Raw genomic sequence first — 15,895 nt, forward strand, 5'->3', positions numbered from 1 at the left:
TAAACCCCTAGAACTGTACATATTCATCTGAGTAGCCCAACTAGTGGGGCACTACCATATGTGCCAAAGGGGGGAGAGAGATGCACGAGAGCAAATCATCGCGCTACATGAGACAGAGGAGAAGGCAAGCTTTTCCTTAAAGCTGTAGACCTGCACTCACTACTCTCTCTCACACACACACACACACTGTAAGTTCACTTATGAGTCAAATCAGCCTCCTCTCTCAAATTGGGCGTCCCCTCTTCATGCTGGAAGTGGAAAATCCACCTGGAGCCGCCATGTGTCCAGTTTGCCCCTTTTGAGTTAATTCTCTAGTTCCCACTGACTTATAAAGTTATAAGTGATTTGCTAAGTGGCCCAAATTCCATCTGGCGTACACAAACTTCCATACTCATCAGAATTCAGTGCTAATTGGCCCGACCAGTCCCAGACTGACCGACCTAGACTCCTGATGTGAGAAACCCGTTCGGCCGCTGCCGTTTCACACTGGCCATGCAATGCCCACTTGCACCTTTTCAAGGGGTCCGGGGAAAAAACAAGTAAAAATAAAAATATCTAGTACTTATTTACGGAGGGCAACAAGAAAAATACACCTCGTGGTGAAACTTCACCTCTTGGGAGAGAGCAATTGCTACCGCCTTGTCTACATCGAACTTGATATATTCGTCCAACCCAAAAAGAAATGCCTCGTTGCGCTCATCATCCAATTTGAGTAACTGGGTGCCAAGCTGCAAAACACGGTTAGAAAAAGACATGAGTGGTGTACCATTTTTCTTGAGATTGCGCCAATCTTCTTTCAACCGCGCTAGGTACTGAGGAGACATAAATTGCACCTTGGGTTTGTCTTGGAAGTCGGCCCAATTGAAGGAAAGGGGCGCACCTTCTTCGGCTTCCTCTAGGTGCGCAGTCAACTGTGCCTCTTGCCATGCGTGGTACCAATTAATGGCATCACCGGCAAGGTACATGGCTTCCGTCAAAACCTTGCTATTTCCTGTCTTCTTAGTTGTCGCAAAGTAAGCATTAAACTGATGCAACCAAGAATGAATAATAGTAGCGTCCATCTTACCGTCATACTTACTGAACGTCAACTTCTCAGTGATGAGGTTGTTGGAGTCCGAATCTCTACTCGAGCTACTTGATGAACTACCAACATCTTTGACTGGCTCGGGTTTCGAGGTAAGTACATATAGGACCAACTCTTGCATGCGTTCGTCTCTCTACGTCTCACGCTCTAACTCCAAAGCCGCTCGTTTGTCTTCGGCCGCCAAGCGCGCTTGCTCGCGCTCACGCTCCAAGGCTAACCGTCTTTCTTTGCGCTCACAATCCAATTCTGCCTTCCTTCGCGCTTGCGCTCGCGATCCAAGTTTGCCTTTCTTTCCTCGGCCGCCAAGCACGCCTGCTCACTCTCGCGATCCAAGGTTGCCTTTCTTTCACGCTTGCGCTCCAAGGCGGCGTGTTGCGCTTCTTGTTGTAACATCATGTCCATTATCGTCTTGATCAAAGCCTCCATAGGATTTGGTGCAACCCTTGGCGTAGATGGGCAAGAGGGAGGGTCAGAAAAACCTCTTGGTGGGAAAAATTCTTCTTCGCCACCTCCATGCTCATCACCTTCACGCAAAGTATCCATTCCGCTTCAAGTGATGACCATACACTGAGATCTTGGGTACTTAAGTTCACGAGGAACTTGGGTTCTTGTGGTTCTTGAGATTCTTGAGGTTCTTGAGTTCTTGAGTTCTTGAGGTTCTTGAGGTCTTTCTTTAGCTTGCAATCTATATTAGAGAAGGCTTTTCTCTTACGTGAGCTCTACTCTTCCCTGCGGGCGCACCCCTTGGCGGCCTTGCGCTCACACCAAGGTTGCTTTTTCCCACCTCACGTCGATTGGCCGGCCGCTAAGTGCACGATCCGCTCTCAATAAGTGAAAAGAGGCACAAGGGGAGGCCGGACAAGCCCTTCTTTCTTGGGTTACCTGTCACTCTTCAAAAACACGATTAGGAATCGACACGCCCAAGTGGACTTGGGTTACGTGCGACTGCAATAAGCAAATTTTTTTTGTGGTTCTTTCCTTGATTGATACAGAAACACTACCAAAGCTCTAATACCAATGTAAGGTGCAACGAAAGTGAATGTTAAACTTTGCTCAAGATGAGTGCTCCGAACTGTGCTCAAGGGTTCCTTTTACTTACGGAAGGGAGAGCGTTCCGTTCCTTTAGTGAGAGAGTGCAAATGATCATAAACAAAGTGAATGACATTTGTGAATGACGGTGCTGAGATAGAGAGAGAGAAAGAAGAATACGACACCAGAATGTTGTCAAACCCTTCTAAAGGCCCCCCTCTCTATGGCGAGAGAGGTCTATGCTATTGATTGCACAAATCTGGTACAATGGTCTAGATGCAATGGACTTGCCGATGATGTCGACGACAATGATGACAGCGACGAGATGGGTTGAAAGCTGAAAATGCTAGGGGCTGAAATCTGCAAATCTACTAAATTTTGACACTGTGTTGGCGAGGACGGTGATGGTGAGGACGCGACAACGATGTGCTGAAAACGCAGATGCTGAAATCTGCGGACAGTGGCCTGAAACTGAAAACGCTGGTCGATCTGACTATGCGGCGAGGATCTATTGCGGGTAGGTGAGGTCTGCGAGGTTTGGGGCTGCTATTGTGGAGTCTAAGGGCTGAAAATAGAAAACGCTGATGCTAGGGCTGATTCTGTCGCCGGGAATCTGTAAAACGCTGATGTTGATCTGCAAGTTGCAAAAACGCTAGGCTGATCTTGTATCTGCAAAAACGCTAGGTACTCTGCTGTAAAAAACGCCAAGGCTGATCTGCTGTTGAAAAACGTTGGCTGGTCTTGATGGCTGAAAAACGCTAGGTAATCCTACCGGTCTTGCTGAGAAGGTGCACTGCCAGATTCTTGGTCTCTGCTGTCTCTTCTGCCAGAAAGTGCTAGCGCTAGGTTTCTTATATAGAGCTTAGCAAATTTGCCCTACCCAGTTTCCCAACAAAGTCATTTATTAATAATAAGTGAAAAATGGATAAAATAGGGAAAATGGGTTCTGTGCACTGTAAAATGCTCATGAGGGGTACTGACTGTAATGCTGATGATCATGCTGTGTGCAACCAGAGGATATGCAACTACTCTAAGTGCTTGGACATGCACGGCCCGTGAACAGGCTCACAAAGGTGCCAGAACTCTTTCTAAGCTGACCTGAACTACCCATAGCAGATCCTCGCCGTACCGTCGAGTTAGCTCGCGTTTACAAATTCAGCCCGCTGTTTTCAGATTTCAGCATCTGCTTTTGCAGCGCATCGTCGTTGAGTCGTCGTCATCGCCATCCTCGCCGACACAATATCAATATTTAGCAGGGAGTCAGGGGTTTGCAGATTTCAGCATTTCAGTCCTAGCGTTTTCAGTTTTCAGCCCGTCCTCGTCGTCGTCATCATTGTTGTCAACATCGTCGGCAAGTCCATTGCATCCAGACCATTGACCAGATTTGTGCAATCTATAGCATAGACCTCTCTCGCCATAGAGAGGGGGCCCTTTGGAGGAGGGTTTGAGAACCGACTGGTGTCGTATTCTTCTCTCTCTCTTTCTCTCAGTCTAAGCACTTTCATCATAGTAGCATTCACTTTGTTTGTGATCATTGCACTCTCTCTCTAAAGGAATGGAAGGCTCTCCCTTCCGTAAGTAAAAGGAACCCTTGAGCACAATTCGGAGCACTCATCTTGAGCAATATCAACATTCACTTCACAATTTAATTGACTTTTTTGTGATGAAAGCAAGTGACAGTGCATACCCTATCATTTTGGGGAGGCCACAACTTCTAGCATTTGGAGCCAAGCAGGAATAGGAGAGCGGGGTGTTTACCTTGCCTGACAAGGAGAAAGCAAGGCAGATAGTGCTGGATCTGAAGACCAAAGAAAGCCATGCCCATCCTATGGCGACAAGAGATGAAGACGATATGACAACCAGTTGTGAGTACGAAACCGAGACTACATATGATGAAGGCTACAGAGATAGTGAGCAAGAAGAGAGTGAAGAGGATATGCTGAAGATTGATGCCGATTTATTTGGTGTCACGGTGGAAAGTTCTCATGAGAAAGTGGAGGTGCAACCACAGATTCATGGTATAGGAGCAGAGGAAGCGACATGTATGTTGAGCGAGGACTCGACTAAGCAAGAGAAAGAGAGTTATGTGTAGCTGTGTGTATCCTATCCAAATCTTTTTGCGACAGAGTACAAAGATCTACGAGGTGCATAGGGAGTGGACCACAAGATTGTTCTCAAGGAGGGATACAAGCCGAAAGCACAGAAGCTGAGAAGACTAGGTGATACAAAAAGAAGCCCTTTGGCAGGAGATAAACAAGTTGTTGGATGTGGGTATCATTTACCCTCTGAAAGAGTCAGAGTGGGTTTCTCCAGTGGTCATCACTCCAAAGAAGAATGGAAAGTGGAGAGTATGTATCGACTACAAGCCATTGAATGCGGCCACGGAGTGTAACCACTACCCTCTGCCATTCTAGTTGAATCAAGTAGCCGACCATGAGAGGTATTCAATTATGGATGGATTTTCAGGGTATTTTCAGATAGGGATCGTGCTTGAAGACCAATTCAAGGCCACATTTATCTCTCCATGGGGATGTTGGTAAAAGATGTGTGTGAATTTGCGGTTGCCTAACTCATGGTCAATGCACACCATTTTCTGTGTTTTTTGGTTAACGTTGTTTCAGGGAGATTCCTTAAAGGAGATCCTTGAAGAGGATGAAGCCGCGATGGTAGACGAAGTTAAAAACATGGAGCCGAAGGATATTATTCTACATCGCTTTCGACACAGCTCAAAGAAGCAAGCACTGCAGTTTTTTTTGAAGTGAAAGTATCGTAGCACCGATGTAGCAAAGTTGGCCAACGAGAATTTCTTCACAGATTTCTCAGAGTTGGTGGTGGACTTCCAAGAGGCCATGTAGCTCGGTACAAGTACCTCACCTTGAAAAAAGGGGGATGTCACGTGCATATCTAACCCTATGTGCATGTGGACAAGTTGTAATTCCTATTTCTATGGTTTGGACAGCCTAGGAAGTGGTATGGCACCCTTGTGATCCTGTATGCAGGACGTGCATGTCCATGCACTCTAGAGTAGTCGCATACCCTCTCGTTGCACATGAGCACAACCAGTGTTTGCTAGGTGTAGGCATTGGGGAGTGTTCCCATACAATTGCATTAGTACCAACTTCCAAGCCTAGGTATTTATTTGCATATGCACCTCTTATAAGCGAGTTTATTAACTCATAAGTAAGTGACATGTGTAGAAATCGTGGGATTTTTAGTTGCATTGCGAGACCCAGCTTTAATTCCCTATATAAGTGACCTTAGGGGTCACTTCTCAAGCATAAGTGGGTACCCTCAGTACCAGCACCAAGTACCCGCAATACCGTAGCATCTGTGGCGTTTTTGCACCAGATCGAACCATCAACACCAGCATTTTCAGTTTTCAGCCATAAATTTGCCGTACCGTCGCAGATCCAACCTTGAGACGCCTTAACTAACCTCATCTAATTTCAGAGCCTTTGCAAGATGTAAGAAGTGCGACTTTTGGTTGACTGAAAAAAATATTGAGAGAATATGTCTCTTTGTCTTTGTGAGAGAGAGTTTGTCTCAGATGTTGATGGGAGTGTTCCTCCTCCTCTGCTGCTGCCTATTTGGTTCTTAATTGGGCGAAACTCATCTTGCCACACTTTACTTTGCGGTAATTAAAACTCCTCATCTTGTCCTTAATTGGGGGCTCATCCTGCCACACTTTATGAGATGCCATTATGTCTGCGATATGTCAACTAATAGTAGATAGGATGGTTTCTTTGGCTATGTCTGCGATATGTCAAAAATGATGACGTGAGAAAACTATAAAATTATCTGGTTCCAGGCTAATGACAACGGCATGTGTGCAGCAGACTGAGGCCTCGCTCTACCAGGTAAATCAAGCAAGAAAGCTTGCAAAATATTCCAAAGGGGCAGTGGTATATCGTTGAATAGGTAGATGCATTGTTTGATAGGGTCAAGTGGGAAGGATCTGTTGGAAATGAAGGTGATCTGCTGTAAGGGATATACGCTGTAGCATGTCTAAAACCAGTTTGATTAGGTTTTTAGCTTGGTTGTGTTGTGACACAGACACAGGCACCAAAAGCCGACTCCCCTTCTTTATATATCTCTCTGTCTGTTTTGATGCAAAAACCAAAATTTGTCTCCCCTTGTTTGCAAACTTCTGGTGTATGTGCAATGCGATTATCTTATGTGCCACATTTCTACCTCCTGCTAATTATGAATCTAGCAGAATGCTTTTTTTTAAATGAAATGCATTATGGACTTTCTGATTTTTTTTCTCAGGTGAAACGAAAGCTGATCGGTAAAGTTCCAATCTCTGAAGAAGGGTTTGAGGTGCTTGCCCAGGGGCAACATCAAAAAGATGATGATGTTTCCAGCATTTCTGGTTCAGAAGAGGACGATATTGATAGCTCTGATGAGGGAGAGGCTAATCACCATAAATCCTTTTCTACCTCCAAGCTTCAGAATTACGTCTCTGTAATGCTTCCATCTTCTGATGAAATTGCTACCTTTTGGAAATGTGTGGTATCAAGAGATAATGAAAGATTGAGTAAACATGAAGACAAAATAGGGCTTGGAGGCAGAGACTTGGTGAGTGAGGAGGCATTGCTGCAAAGATTGAAGAAGTTCATTCCTAGGGAAGGGCCTGAAGAGAGCAGTTTGTGGGCTATTTTGCTTTTAAGAGGAGGGCACTTTGCAGGATGTGTATTTGAATGTAAAAAGGGCTCAATTCTTGCACACAAAACATATCATAGGTGAGCAGCTGGTTGAGATAGAATGCTTGATCAATTCGATTTTTTGAGTGCTATGCACAATGAAAAAGTTATGGTACAAGTTTTTGAAGCTTGTACAGGTCGCAGGTATGTGGTAAGAGCGAAGGCAGGTGGAAAGCAATCTACGAAAGATGGAACTGGCCGAGCTCCCAAGTCTGCTGGTGCCTCACTGCGACGACATAATGAAGCATCATTAAACAGAGTAATTGGGCCCCATTCCTTAGAGTTAGTATACATGCGGCGTTGTTGAGCCTAGACATCAAATGTGTGAACAATTTCATGTCTGAATGGTTGTGTTTTAAAGGTTTGTAGGATGCTGTAATAATCTCTCCTTGCATGTTTTGCAATAAATTTTTTATGATTTGCTTTATGCAGGCTTCTATACTTCGTTTTAGGCAATTAAGTGTGCAGACTCTTAAGAAACGACACATTTGTTTATGGGATGAGTGTTGTTATGTGTGCAGTTTTAAAATTGTCATTTGAATCGTGAACGTATTTATCACAATTGAACTGACAAAAAATTCCCTTCTACACATAATCCAGCTGTAGTTTCACTTGCAAAAATTCTTGGATCTGCTACCATGACTACCTATGATCAAGTTAAGAGAGCAATTCATGCTCTTGGGAAAAATACGAGAAGCTGTGGATAAGCATAGAAGAAATTTAGACTTCGCAGTCAATCAAGTGGTCTTACTCAATTTTGAGAAGGCGAGATTGAAGAAACAAACGACTCATAAGGGGAAGGTGGTTAAACTTTTCAACGGTTACTATGGGCTGTTTGAGATAGTTGACGAAGTGAATGATGTCACATTCCGATTAGAGCTACTACCTAATTGGAGGATCCATAATGATTTCCATGTTAGTTTACTTTAACCATATGTGGAATTGCCTCCAAGTGAGCCTATTGCTGAAGAACCCCTTGAGCTTGAGGAAACAGAAGAGATACTCCAACCGGAGTAAATCATTCATCATCAGGATTGGCCACTCAAGTCTGAAAACATTACATGGAAATATTTAGTGAAGTTCAAGAATTACTCTTCTTTGGATATCTAATGGATGACTAAGCAAGAGTTAGCACCTTATCCAAAGATTTTAGATGGTTATGTACAAACACTACAATCGAGGAAAACTGTTTAGAAGCAAGAGGGATGTTGCTAAATTGGCTACTTTCTAATTTTTAGAGTAATTTCAATTTAATGAAGTGAGGACTATTTTCATTTGTGCACATCAGAACTATTAAGTGTAGGTATACAAGATTGATTAAGCCATCAGAAACAAAAATCTCTGATGCGTCATGTGATGGGTGACATAAAGCATTGCTAAGGGGTTGTTCCGTACATTCGGTGGATGAGAGATTGAGTAGTGGAGAAACCCGATGCGTCACAAGATTGGTGAAAGGAGCATCAATTAGGGGATGGTCCACGGTCTGAGGAGGAAATCCGGATTGAGGATGACTTACGCGTAAGATGCAAGCACTTGAATGAAGATGAGTTTTGAGTAGCTTTGAGGAAATGCAGTCGCTTTTTGAAAAAGCGAGTCACTTTTGAGGGCTACCGGAAAAGCAGATGGGAAACCTTCATGTGCAAACTTGTTGCATGAACTCATCGAATTGTCGCGACAGAATCTCCATGTGCTCTTCCTCAGCCAAAGCGCTAGCCGATTGTGGTGGGTGGGGGCACTAGAGGTGCTTTTATAGGCACTGATGGCTAGCGAGAATAGGGGGACTGATGGCTAGCGAGAATAGGGGGACTGATTTGGGGGTGCTTTGCTTTTTCTGAGGCTGAAGCTAGGGGATCACAAGTGAGGGGCTGTTATTAAGAGAGAAGGGGATTGATTTTAGCCAAAAATAATAGCAATTTGGGGTACCCAGATTTGGGCCATTAAATTAGTAAGTTGCTGCCCGCTTATTCTGTGGGTGTCACGTGACACATCCCAACCCTATGTGTCCGTGGACAAGCTACACCACAACAGGGTTCAGTCAGTTTAGATCAGCAGTGATCTGGCACTTTTGTGAGTCTATTCGTAGACCGTGCATGCCCAGTCACTTAGCATAGATGCATATCCTCCGGTTGCACACAGCATGATCATCGGAATTCCCATCAGAATCCATTCGCATCAGTTAGGGGAATTTTCTAGTGCATTTAGCCTATTTTCCTATTTATTGGTTATTTTTCACTTATTATTTTTAAGTGACTTTCCAACAAAAGTAGGCAGGGCAATTTTGCTAAGTTAATATATAAGCAAACCCAAGTTAGCACTTTCTGGCAGAAGAGGCAACAGGAGCTTCCCGCTCAACAGGCAACTTCTCAGCAGTACCCCCCTCATGACCCCTCATCGCCATACCTCCCATCTCCCCCTTGGCGTTTTCCCCACAGCATCAGCCTTGCCGTCGATTGCCATTGCTAGCGACTTCCTACAGGCATTCAGCCCTGCGTTTTCATCGCCAAGAAACCTCATTTCCAGCCAGCGTTTCTGAAGCAAAAACGCCAGCAGATTGCAGCTTTTCCCAGCGTTTTTCAGCCATCAAAAACGCCAGCAGACTGCAGCTTTTCCCAGCATTTTTCAGCCATCAAAAACGCCAGAAGATCTGCCCTCAGCATAGGAGAAAAAGGCAGATTTCAGCCATGATAAAGTAGCAGATTTTCCCCCAAGAAGGTTGCAGATGGTGCCCCATTTTCAGCCATAAAAACACAGCCCAAAACAGTCATTTTCAGCCACCGAAACAGTCCCCGAATTCAGTGATTAGAAGATCCCAGATTTCAGCCATCAAGTTGCCGTCGTCATCTCGTCGTCGTCATCGGCATAGTCCCATTGCATCAGTCCATTGCATACGCATTGTACACCTTTGTGCAATCAAAGTAGACCACTCTCGCCGACGAGAGTGGGGCCTTCGGAGGAGGGTTTTACAACCTCTCGGTGTCGTATCTCTTCTCTCTCCTTCTCTCAGTCTCATTCATTTGCACGCACAATATCCACTCACTTTGTTCGTGACCATAGCACTCTCCATAAGACGGAAAGCTCTCTCTTTCCCTAAAGAACTAAAAGGAACCTTGAGTAATAAAGATCACTAATCTTGAGAAAATACAACATTCATTCCGGTGCACCTAACATTGGTATCAGAGCTTTGGAAGTGTTCTGCATTACTCAAGGAAAGAACCACAAGAACCACAAGAATTTTTTTTTGCTTGTTGCGATCGCACGAACCCAAGTTTACTTGGGCGTGGCGATTCCTAATCGTGTTTTGTTGAAGAGTGATAGGAATCCCAAGAAAGAAGGGCTTGTCCAGCCTCCCCTTGTGTCTCTTTTCACTCATTGAGAGCGGACCATGCACTTAGTGGCCGGCCAATCGACGTGGACCGCAGAAAAGGGTAGAACTCGGGTGAAGAGAAGATCCTTCTCCAACGCGATTTGCTAGCGAAAGAAAACGCCAAGAACCCAAGATCCCCAAGAACTCAAGAACCTCAAGAACCCTAGATTCTCACGAATCAAGGACCCCAATGAGGCCGGCCCATTCAATCCAAAAAGGGCGGTAGACTTTAAACTTATACCTTATTTTCTTTCACCCATTTAATTTGTCGTCCACTTTACTTGTACTTTCAAGACATAACAAAGGGGAGAGGGATACAGGCTACTAGATTGCACCTGTATGAGAAGACCGACACAAGATTGGCCCCTAACTTAGGCGCCCCTTTCGGTATTTCTTTATTGTTCAAAAGAGGGAATAAACGTTGTGGTTCCCTACAAGCTGCCCCGCACAAACTTGGCTGAATTTCAACACTTCCGGCCCGATTTCGGTAGCATAACTGTACTAGGACCCTTCACAGTCAGTATTCCCACGCATTGACTGACTTTCCCGATGCATACGGGCACTTTGCAAAACCTAGCGAGAATCTGCAGCCCGCTGAATTCTCTGTTTTCAGCCCCGAAAATGCGCCAGATCACCTATACAGCGGTCCCCTAGCGTCCCCGAACTTCCTGGGGGTATTAGGGACCGTTTAGGGCCAAAACTCTAAACTTGCAAAAATACACAGCAGGCTGTAATTTACTGTTTTGGGCTCCGTTTCGCGTCCCGGTCGCATCCGTAGCAAGTCCTCGAGCTCCCGCACCTGTAGGGCTACTTGCCCTTTGAATCGGACAAGATTTCTGGCGTGAAACTTCTCCGAATTCACTTGTACTTGCGGGGGATTAGCCGCTAGCTAATCCAGTACCTGTGCAAGAGGCTCTTGCCTCGGCAATCGCGCATGAACCCACACAACTGTACATTGGTCAAATGAAAAGCCCACTAGAGGGGCATAACATACTACCATAGGGGAGAGAGAGGGCAGTGCGTAGTGTGCAGGGCATCACTCCTGGCACCGCACTGTACATAGGAGGGAAAGCAAGCACTCCATAGCTCTTAACCTGTGACAAAATCTGCAAATGAGGCCTTTCCTCCTTCAAATTCAGCGCAAACTCCTCCTTGCATTGGAAAGTGCACCAGAATGTGCCACTTGGCGCATTTACAAGCATTTTCCCGTTTCGGGGTTGTCGCTTAAAAATCTCCCAACCGGTTGCCCAATTGACTTCACGGCAGAGTAAGAAAATGTTCTCCTTGTCATTCCGGAGGTAATGACGCAAACACATTTTCAGTCCCAAAATAGCAGTTCCCTAAATTTTAGGAGATGCTGCCATTGTATCTTTCTAGGTCATCCGACCCCCTTTGTACACTGCAGCCACACCCAGAACTGAAATGTAGCCTCTGTAGCAAAGGATTCCACTTTGGCTAGTCAATGACCCCACTTTGGCTAACCATAGTCTCTCTCCAACCTTAGTGCTCTCTTGCCCTCAGGCTTGGACTCCCTCTGGACAGTTCCACACTAGCTATGCAATGCAAGGCAGTTAGATTTCCCGAGGGGTGTTTCCAAGAAGTGAAAGTAAATCAATAATAAGAAAGAAATCAGCAAAAAGGATAGATAGTAGTCACACGCTGGTGACACCCAAGAACTCAAGAACCCTAGATTCTCACGAATCAAGGACCTCAAGAGCCTCAAGACCCAAGTTCCTTGTGAACTTAAGAACCCAAGAACCCGCAAGAACCTACAAGTACCCACAAGAACCCACGACTTCAGAATGATCATCACTCGAAGCGGAATGGATACTTCGCTTGGAGGTGATGAGCATGAGAGAGGCGAAGAAGAATTTTCCCCACCAGGAGGTTTTTCCGACCCTTCCCCATCTACGAGAACGATTGCACTAACTCCTATGGAGGAGTTGGACCAAGAAAGAGAAGCAGAAAGAAAAGCCTACGAAGAAGATATGGCAGCCATCGAGCGTAAGTACCAAGAAAGAAGGGCAACCATAGAAGCAAAATTTTATCGCGAGAACAAAGCACAAATGCAAGAGTTATCGCGACTCTTTTCTCAAGCTCAGGCACAGATGCAACAGAATCGGAAAAAGGAGACTCTCTCAGTCTCTTCTTCTCCACAGCATGACACACAGGAATTGCATGATGAGAAGCATGATAAATTGAATGATAATGATTTGCATGATGATTTGGATGACAATGACAAGCATGATGATTTGCATGATCAAGATGTGATTTCTCACAAGCATGATGAGTTGCATGAAGATGATGTGATTGTTTACAAGGATGATGTGTTAGTTGATGCTTTTGCTAGCGAAGCTAACCTCGTTGTAGATTCGATCAATCACGAAGAAGAGATCTTGGCTTTCGAGTCGAGGTGCAAAGAACCCCCACAGGACGATTCGATCATTCAAGAAGGATCGATCTTGGCTCTCGAGCCTAGGTCCAAAGAACCCTCATAGGAAGTTTTGTGTGTTCGCATGATTGATACGCACGCATTGTTCGAATGTTTCATTCGTGAAGGTTTCCTGTATTTTAGTCAACATCGTTATGTGATCCCTTTTCCTAGGCATGACATATTGTATGTTGAGCACGTTTCTCTCATGGATGAGCACGAATGTATGCGCATTGTTCATGAAAAGCCGAAAAGTTTGGATGTCAGGAAGTCACATTTCATGTCTCTTCCTTGGCATGACACAGTTTCCGAAAGAGCACATGATAGTATGAGCGCCAAGCATGGGCATTTCCATTGGGATTTGCCACAATTGATTGATTTCGATCATACAGAAAAGATTCGACCGCATTGTTTGTATGTGTTTGATGAACGGGTTGTCACTCCGTCTTTATGTTCATCTACATTGCATACACAGTCTTTAGAGAAGACAAGATTTTTTTCCTTCACTTTACATGGAATGGGTATGTTCACGGTTTTGTGTTGGAGATGGTTTCAGGAATTTTCAGCCATGGAGATTCTTGAAGACGAAAGAAGCAGGACTCTAGACGAAGTTGAATCATCGAAGGAGCCACAAAAGACTTTGTGTCGCTTTCGGCGCGGCCCAAAGAAGCAAGCGCTTCAGACCTTTATGAAGTTCAAGTACCGCACGACCCACACATCAGAGTGGGCCGGCGAAGAGTCCCTTCCAGGATTCCGAATGCTGTTGGCGATCCCCCTCGACGCCATACAGTTCGGTACCAGTACCTCACTTTGAAAAGGAGGGGATGTCACGTGACACATCCCAACCCTATGTGTCCGTGGACAAGCTACACCACAGCAGGGTTCAGTCAGTTTAGATTAGCAGTGATCTGGCACTTTTGTGAGTCTATTCGTAGACCGTGCATGCCCAGTCACTTAGCATAGATGCATATCCTCCGGTTGCACACAGCATGATCATCGGAATTCCCATCAGAATCCATTCGCATCAGTTAGGGGAATTTTCCAGTGCATTTAGCTCATTTTCCTATTTATTGGTTATTTTTCACTTATTATTTTTAAGTGACTTTCCAACAAAAGTAGGTAGGGCAATTTTGCTAAGTTAATATATAAGCAAACCCAAGTTAGCACTTTCTGACAAAAGAGGCAACAGGAGCTTCCCGCTCAACAGGCAACTTCTCAGCAGTACCCCCCCTCATAACCCCTCATCGCAATACCTCCCATCTCCCCCTTGGCGTTTTCCCAACAGCATCAGCCTCGCCGTCGATTGCCATTGCTAGCGACTTCCTACAGGCATTCAGCCCTGCGTTTTCATCGCCAAGAAACCTCATTTCCAGCCAGTGTTTTTGAAGCAAAAACGTCAGCAGACTGCAGCTTTTCCCAGCGTTTTTCAGCCATCAAAAACGCCAGCAGATCTGCCCTCAGCATAGGAGAAAAACGCAGATTTCAGCCATTATAAAGTAGCAGATTTTCCCCCAAGAAGGTTGCAGATGGTGCCCCATTTTCAGCCATAAAAACACAGCCCAAAACAGTCATTTTCAGCCACCGAAACAGTCCCCGAATTCAGTGATTAGAAGATCCCAGATTTCAGCCATGAAGTCGCCGTCATCTCGTCATCGTCATCGGCATAGTCCCATTGCATCAGTCCATTGCATACGCATTGTACACCTTTGTGCAATCAAAGTAGACCACTCTCGCCGACGAGAGTGGGACCTTCGGAGGAGGGTTTTACAACCTCTCGGTGTCGTATCTCTTCTCTCTCCTTCTCTCAGTCTCATTCATTTACACGCACAATATCCACTCACTTTGTTCGTGACCACAGCACTCTCCATAAGACGGAAAGCTCTCTCTTTCCCTAAAGAACTAAAAGGAACCTTGAGCAATAAAGATTATTAATCTTGAGAAAATACAACATTCATTCCGCTGCACCTAATAGTGGGAGGCCGGACACTTCTTAAAATAGTCTAAACCAGCTACAATCTCAATAAACCTTTAAGCTGAAAATTATCCTTGCACAAACACAAGCCAAGCGTCCCCGAGAAAGCATCTTTTTTCCTGAAAAGCATGAACAAGCAACTTGAAAGCAAGCTCTTTTCTTCAAAGCTATTGAGACCCATCTTTATTCAAATGCTTGCATCTTACGCGTAACTCATCCTCATTACGGATTTCTTGCTCAAACCGTGCAATATTCCCCAACTGATGCTCCTATCACTCATCATATGACACATCGGGAAATATCAACTACGTTCTCTCATCCATTAAACTTACGGAACAACTCTTTAAGAATGCTCTATGTCGCATCGAATGACTCATTAGAGATGTCTGTTCTTGATGGCTTACCCAATCGTGTAGATCTACAATCCTAACTTAACAATTCTAATGTGCATAAATGCTTAAATTGAAATACTCAAAAAAAAGAAAATAGTCAATCTAGCAACAAATAGGGTTGCAAGGAACACAGCAAGATGGGCTCAAAAGGTTCTATACCTTGAGATTGGGAGTAGATTCACAGATTTGAGGGTCACAGGCTCTTGAATTTGGATCAAAGAATAGAGGAGGGACCTCGTGTCCAAGATAGAATGGCATATGCTCTGATTTCTACCGGAGAGGACTTTGGGTATAGGGTTGGAATAGAATGATAAGGTTGCCATGCCTTGAGACTGGACATTGTTTTCTAGAGTTGAGAGCATCGGCTCTCAATGATTCAGAGCGAGGAAGAGATGTTCTTGAGATGAGAATTTTGTTGTGAGATATGAAAGCGAAAGCTTCCGAGGCCTCAAGATGAGAATTTAGAGTGGAGTGTGGGAATCATGGCCCCCTCTCATTTTATGATATAGCCCTTGTACATATAATGTTGATCATGGGTAAGTCTCGGTTTTCTTTTATACATTGTACCGTCTTGATAGGGGAGGTGTGGGCCGTTGGGCGAATCAGAAGCTAATAAAAGGCTCTCTCTTTTGTGAAAAGAAAATCATAGTACATTGAACAGGGGCGTGTTAGTGCACTTTAGTGACTATCATAACGAGTAGTATGATATGAGGGAGCTCCATGGCTTCATAAATCTGCAAATCTGCAAAAATCAGCCCTTCAATAATGCAAAAAATGATTTGGGCCCCCTTAAGCTGCCCAAACTTCCTATATGGTGACTTGTTAGGCAAGTAAATCTCCTCTTGCTACGTGTCGCAATTTCCACTTGTTAGGCACATAAGTCTCCTCTTGCATGTTTCCCAATTTCTAACTCTTGGGCA

General features: G+C 44.7%; 1 protein-coding gene across 1 annotated transcript in view; it reads left to right on the forward strand.

Annotated features, from left to right (window-relative positions):
• LOC147429792 (zinc finger protein-like protein) overlaps positions 1-15,895 on the forward strand; it is a 141,997-nt gene that overhangs the window by 60,285 nt on the left and 65,817 nt on the right. Inside the window, exons 2-3 of the mRNA XM_086496024.1 lie at positions 6,383-6,855; positions 6,961-7,075. Coding sequence (XP_086352150.1) covers positions 6,383-6,855; positions 6,961-7,075 — 588 coding nt within the window. The remainder of the gene's footprint in view (positions 1-6,382; positions 6,856-6,960; positions 7,076-15,895) is intronic.

Source organism: Adiantum capillus-veneris, chromosome 22 (genome assembly GCF_014529385.1).
Source record: "Adiantum capillus-veneris isolate H3 chromosome 22, ASM1452938v2, whole genome shotgun sequence".
NCBI lineage: Eukaryota > Viridiplantae > Streptophyta > Polypodiopsida > Polypodiales > Pteridaceae > Adiantum > Adiantum capillus-veneris.